This window comes from Nycticebus coucang, chromosome 22, assembly GCF_027406575.1.
Source record: "Nycticebus coucang isolate mNycCou1 chromosome 22, mNycCou1.pri, whole genome shotgun sequence".
NCBI classification, from domain to species: Eukaryota; Metazoa; Chordata; class Mammalia; order Primates; family Lorisidae; genus Nycticebus; species Nycticebus coucang.
In genome coordinates this window covers 60,757,634-60,764,475 of record NC_069801.1, presented here as the reverse complement: position 1 = coordinate 60,764,475, position 6,842 = coordinate 60,757,634, and the positions used below count along the sequence as shown (strand labels likewise).

The 6,842-nt window shown below is 40.3% G+C and overlaps 1 protein-coding gene across 4 annotated transcripts in view; it reads right to left on the bottom strand.

Annotated features, from left to right (window-relative positions):
• Positions 1–3,975: 3,975 nt before the first annotated feature.
• Positions 3,976–6,842, bottom strand: part of EFCAB7 (EF-hand calcium binding domain 7) — a 47,434-nt gene continuing 44,567 nt past the window's right edge. For all 4 annotated transcript variants that reach the window (XM_053576420.1, XM_053576421.1, XM_053576419.1 and 1 more), the window contains 2 exons: positions 4,681–4,788; positions 3,976–4,228 (listed from right to left, as the gene is read on the bottom strand). In XM_053576420.1, the coding sequence (XP_053432395.1) occupies positions 4,154–4,228; positions 4,681–4,788 (183 nt within the window). In that variant the 3' untranslated portion in view covers positions 3,976–4,153. The remainder of the gene's footprint in view (positions 4,229–4,680; positions 4,789–6,842) is intronic.

Here is a 6,842-nt window from a genome sequence, read left to right as displayed (position 1 = left end):
TTTTGTTTCAGTTGTTTCTTAATCTGTTAATCTGGTAAATGGAATTGAATAGTAATAAGACTTTTAATAGTTACGGTTCTAGTTTTAATTTATAAATACCCTTAAGAATTAGGAAAACCTCATATTCTTTGTAAATTTATTTTTATTTTCCACCTATTTCATTCAACCACTCCACCAATATTCACTGCATATCTCTCCCATCATAGTTTCTGGGGCACAGTCTGGGGTTGTACCTGCTGTGCGTTCAACCTAGCCAGAGGTGCAGGTGAACGAGCAGCAATCCCCATGCAACGTGACGGGCACTACCACAAGAGTGTGAGGCCGTCAGAGAGTCCTGGCAAGGGAAGTGATTGGGAAAGGATTCTTGGGAAAAGTGATGTATTCACTGAGACATCACAGAAGGAGAGTGAAGAGGGAGGAAAGAATTACTCTATAGGCAAGAAGGGAAGGCTACAAAGGGTCTGAGGAGGGAGGGAGTGTGGAAATTGGGAGAAACTACAGAGGTATGGGTGGAAGGAAGACTGAAAAGAAATGGTCAGAAGTAAAAAGAAAATCTGAAGAATACAGTGTCTTTAAGAAGAAAAGACTTTAAAATATCCTCTGGACAAGGAAGTTACTGATGTCCTGGGAGCAAACAATGATGGGCTGAATTAACTGGAAAAAATGAACGGGAGTCAAGAAAGTAGATGTAGCCAATGTGGGCAATTCTTTAAAGTTCTTTCACCGTGAAGAGGAGAGAAGAAGAAAGATAAGATGGGAAGCGAGCGGTTTCTTAAAAAGATAAAGAGGCTAAAACATGAGTAAATAACAAGGAAGGAAAGCTATTATCAAGGGAATGTAGATGACACTCAACCATGGGGAGTTTCAGTGAGGACCAGAAAAAACAGGTGGGATCAGAGCACGGGAGAGACTGTGCACCTGCCGTCCTTCCAGTCAGTGGGGCCTCGTGCTTTTCAAATTAAACCACATGTAAAATTACCTTAGAAAATAGCACAGTTAATCTGTGCAAAACTCTGGCAAAAGGAATCGCCTCTCAAATTTAAAGAAGACATTCTTGTATGTTAATCAAGTATATTTGATTGGTTAAAGAATTACTATCAATCTATCAAATATTTCAGGACTTGAATTAAGTTTTTCTGGATATTCCAGTACTACAATATTCAAGTAATCTACAAAAATTAATCTAAAAATCCAAAAATGTAGCCTCGTTTATAGGCATCCCAAAGTTGCCCCTATTCAGTCACCCTACATGTGGAAAATGGGAAATTGTAGCTAAACATAACTTTATTCACAAAATATTCATTATAAATTTTACAAGGAGGGGCCTGTATATTCATTACATAGCTGATTCCCTTGGGTTTATATTCACTTGGAAAAGTTTTTCTTGAAACAAAGTATCTTTGTATTTTCTACTGATTAATTGAAAATGAGGCCATTAAGACAGTTTTGGGTTTCTGAAGTGACATCAGTGGTGGAAAGGGAAGTTTTTTAAGTGCTCATTATTCTTTTTCTTGAAGAATAATTCTTTTTTTTTTTTGCGGTTTTTGGCCGGGGCTGGGTTTGAACCCACCACCTCTGGCATATGGGGCCGGCGCCCTACCCCTTTGAGCCACAGGCACCACCCAGAATAATTCTTATTCTTTTTCTTGAGTTCCCAGATTCCAATGATGCCACTTTATGTCACCTATCATCCTATTATAAAAGTCCCTTTACAATTTGGGGGCATATATAACTTTATTATATGCTTTCAGTATCATAGCCAGATCATTAATGTCTCATAATTCAATACTTTGTAAAATAGAATAGAATGTATGGTCACATTCTATTTAGTATTTTGGCAATTACTAAAATGCTTTCACATTTTATTACTTTATTTATTTATTTATTTATTTTGAGGCAAAGTCTCCCTCTGTTGCCCTGGATAGGACGCCATGGCCATAGCAACCTCATACTCTTGGGCCTAAGTGATCTTCTTACCTATAGCTGAGACCATAGGCGCCCACCACTACACCCGGATAGTTTTTCTATTTTTAGTAGAGACGGGGTCTCGCTCTTGCTCAGGCTGATCTCGAACTCTTGAGCTGAAGGGATGCAGTGACCTCGCCTCCCAGAGTGCTAAGATTACAGGCATGAGCCACTGTGCCCGGCCACACACTTTACTACTTGTAAAGAGGTATCATCTGAAGAATTCAAACTGCTGGTAATGACGACCCATTTTACAGGTATCTAAATTAAGGGCCAACAATCCAAATGACATTTAAACCACGTGGTACACATACTGGGTACAAAAAAATATATCACCATAATGGCATTCATATTTCAAAAGCTGACATTTGCTGGCCAAGTCTTCTGTTACTGATGTTGTCATATAGTTCTTAACTGACGCATACAATTGTTCATGTCCTGTTATGCTTCATTAAATTCTATATAGATTTAATTACTATTATTCAAAATGCATTCGATTAAAAGCAATCCACAATTAAATTCATAAAAATTACTATTAGAACAATATATTACTAATATTGTCATGAGATTTTAGCTTCAAGCTGTTGCCCTGGGTACAGTGCCATGGCATCACAGCTCACAGCAACCTCCAACTCCTGGGCTTAAGCGATTCTCTTGCCTCAGCCTCCCAAGTAGCTGGGACTAGAGGTGCCCTCCACAACGCCCGGCTATTTTTTTGCTTGCAGCTGTCATTATTGTTTGGTGGGCCCAGGCTGGATTCAAACCCGCCAGCTCAGGTGTACGTGGCTGGCACCTTAGCCACTTGAGCCACAGGCACTGAACCAGATTTTGGCTTCTTAATATAAAAATAAGTGTTTCCAAGATCTGCTTTAATTTTTGTTTTTTTGTTTTTTTTTTTTGACTAGAAAGCCAGTTGGCTATTTTAATATTTACATTTTCTTTTTCATTTTTTTTAAAGATTTATTTATTCATAGATTGATTCTAATATCCCAGTGCAGTTCAGATTTGTTTTTTTATTTTTTTTTTGAGACAGAGTCTCAGTATGTCACCCTGGGTAGAATGCCATAGTGTCACAGCTCACAGTAACCTCAAACTCTTGGGCTTTGGCGATTCTCTCTCTTTTTTTTTTTTTTGTTGATTCTCTTGCCTCAGTCTCCCAAGTAGCTGGCCACAATGCCTGGATATTTTTTTGTTGTAGTTGTCATTGTTGTTTAGCAGGCCCGGGCCAGGTTCAAACCCACCAGCCCCAGTGTATGTAGTTGGTGCCCTAACCTATGGGCGCTGAGCCTATATTCGTTTTAGATTTTAAAACAATGAGTGTGATAAATCTAACGTATAAAAGGTTTTACAGGGTGGCGCCTGTGGCTCAGTGAGTAGGGCGCTGGCCCCATATGCCAAGGGTGGCAGGTTCAAACCCAGGCCTGGCCAAACTGCAACAAAAAAACAGCTGGGCGCTGTGGCGGGCGCCTGTAGTCCCAGCTGCTGGGGAGGCTGAGGCAAGGGAATCGTGTAAGCCCAAGAGTTAGAGGTTGCTGTGAGCCGTGTGACGCCACGGCACTCTACCCAAGGGCGGTACAGTGAGACCCTGTCTCTACCAAAAAAAAAAAAAGGTTTTATAGAATTCCTTGTAGTTTACTTTTTAAAATCTCACCTGTAATTTTATTTTGACTTACTATCTATAAAAAAAGTATTCAGGGGCGGCGCCTGTGGCTCAGTCGGTAGGGCGCCGGCCCCATATACCAAGGGTGGTGGGTTCAAACCCAGCCCCGGCTAAACTGCAATAAAAAAAATAGCTGGGTGTTGTGGCGGGCACCTGTAGTCTCAGCTACTTGGGAGGCTGAGGCAAGAGAATCGCTTAGAATCGCTAAGCCCAGGAGTTGGAGGTTGCTGTGAGCCGTGTGACGCCACGGCACTCCACCAAGGGCCATAGAGTGAGACTCTGTCTCTACAAAAAAAAAAAAAAAAAAAAAGTATTCAGATGTCCCAGTAAAACAAGAAGGCCACACATTAAAAACATTATTTATATTTTAATAATAAAGTATATAACATGGACATAAAGTGTAAATGCATATAAATTAAATAGGTTATTATGTAGGTATATCAGTTAAATTCAGTAGTATTAGTTGATTAAGGAATAACAGACTAAATCTGAAATAATTCTTAGTTTGATAGTTCCAGGTAGGATTATTTAAGAAATAAGGGAATACACACAATAATGTGTCCATTCTTGTTGTTCATTCAGAGGCATTACATGTTGACAAACCTGCACAGAAAAATAGAAAGCTTTTACTTTCTGTTTATAAATTGTTATTTTTAGATAATTTTTCAATAGGACCTTTTGAGGCCTCATATAAAAAATACCCCTGTGCAGCAGATAAAACTCTATGGCATTGTCCTTACAGGCACTGGCAAACCACGACCTGTGGGCTAACAGCACGGTCTGGTCTGACTGTTAGCCGGTGGGTGAGCGTGTAAAGAGGAGTGGCAGAAAGCGGAGTAAACACCTTTCCTCACCAAGTCTAGAGCTCCCATAGTTACTCAACCAAGTAAGCGACAGAACTGGATTAGAATCATAGAATGAGACTGATATAAACATCACACTTAAAATAATTTCCACTTCATTCATAATTACATGCTTATCCATAGCACTCACTAACAAAAATTTCCTTTCAAAGAGATAAAACAAAAGGCTTTAGTTAGAAAATAATACATTACCATTGTAGATTTTGGTGCCACTTCTACTGCAAATACGTTGAGTCCTCTGTTGTTCACACAGTTTTTACTTAACTCATTGTTGACGTGAATAATCACTTTATCATCTGACTATAAAAAAAAAAGATTTCATAAGTTGCTAGTCCTTTCTTTAATAATTATATAGAAATATGAATCTCAAAACAAACTCTGAAATTCTGTTTTAACATTATACACACCCACTACAAATTCACATAAACTGGCTCCTTTTTCCAACTTTGTATTTGTGGCTTTTTCTCATGCCTTCTCTTTCCTATCTGTCACTAATTCTATAAACTTTTTCTTCTACATGTGACTTAAATTTACCCTTCAGTCTTCATTCCCAGGCCATTATGGATAGTAGGGCCACATTATCTCATCCTCGATTGCTATGGCAATAGTCTCTACTTCTTTTATTCTATCTCTAGTTTTCTTTTTCTTTCTTTCTTTTTTGAGACAGTCTCAAGCTGTCACCCTGGGTAGAGTGTCATGGTGTCACAGCTCGCAGCAACCTCCAACTCTTGGGCTTAGCGATTCTCTTGCCTCGGACTCCCAAGTAGCTTGGACTACAGGCACCTGCCACAATGCCTGGCTATTTTTTTTTTTTGGTTGTAGTTGTCATCATTGTTGTTTGGTGGGCCCAGGCTGGATTTGAACCTGCCAGCTCTGGTGTATGTGGCTGGCGCCCTAGCCACTTGAGCTACAGGTGCCGAGCCATATCTCTAGTTTTCTACCCTACAGTCATTCTAATACTACCTTACAACTAATATCCCTAAAACATCCCCTGAATTATGTTCCTCACTCATTCATTCATTCAATAAACATGCATTTATTACTATTCTAGGGTCTAGAAGGAGTGAGATAAAAGACACAATTCCCGAGCTCTAGCTCCCAGTATAGGGGAGAGAGCAAAATGACAAGTGTAAAACACTCTGCTGTGTCCTGTCATAGAGCCATGCGTGGGGAGCAGCATAAACACGGACGGAGGACAGTCACTGGACTGGGGTCTCAAGGAAGACTTTATGGAAGAAGTGGCAATTGAGAGAATGGTTAATGGCCTCCTAAGATGACAGGAAGCTAGCGAATGCAGATAAATGGGAAGAGCTGATAAATGGGAAAAATGCAGGAGTCAAAACTCTCCTGCTAAAGAAACTACAATTGCTCCCCAAGGACTACAAAGGGGCAGCAGAGTGTTAGACGACCTGAATCCATTCCTCAACTCTTCTACTGCTTAGCTGTGTGACCTTTTTTTTTTTTAAACTGCAGATTTTTTTTTTGTTGTTGTTTGTTTGTTTTGGCCAGGGCTGGGTTTGAACCCGCCACCTCTGGCATATGGGACCGGCGCCCTACTCCTTGAGCCACAGGCGCCGCCCAGCTGTGTGACCTTTTGCAACTTCACTTTCCTCGGTGGAGAATGAGGATAACACAGAACTCCTGAGAAGTAAATACGTTCACAATGCAAATGTCAGGCATATGATAAGCTATAAAATATTAGTATTAGTACCACTTTTTGGTGAAGAAAGTTTAATTTTCCTTGAGGGAAAAAAAGGGAGATGGGGGGGAGGGTTGAGAAATGATAAGTAATAGCAGAGCAGAGGAGCTGGGGTAAGCTGATGACTCTTGTGCACCGTTTTAACCCTAATAAAACATCCAAGGCAGAAAGGAAAACAGGCTGGATTTGAAGGTTGCAATCTACTTACTAATTGGGGCCCCAAGCTTATTTAATCAAATCTAAACGCCTCCATCTTACTCCAAAGTAACAGGCGTGTATCATCGAGATGCACTCTGCCTGCTACTCACCTTCCTATACTCCTGCTTCTGCAAGGCAGGTGTTCTCATGCCTTCCTCTAACCCCACATTGACCTCTGCCATGTCTCTCCTCGTGCCGTCTCTCCTGTTTCTATAGGCTGTCTGCTTGTTCACTGAAATCCTTGTAACCCTTCAGTGCTCGGTCCCACACCACCATCCCTGCCCCAGTCACAAATCCTCCTCCAACTTCTATGTTCCATATTCACAGTAACTACAAGAGAAACCAACAGAATAAAATACCTATTGCACATACATACAGTACTACATTGTTTAACATTTAATTTTTCTCTTATTTCTTTTAAGAGTGTCAATTTTGTCTTTTCAACTAGCCCATAAAC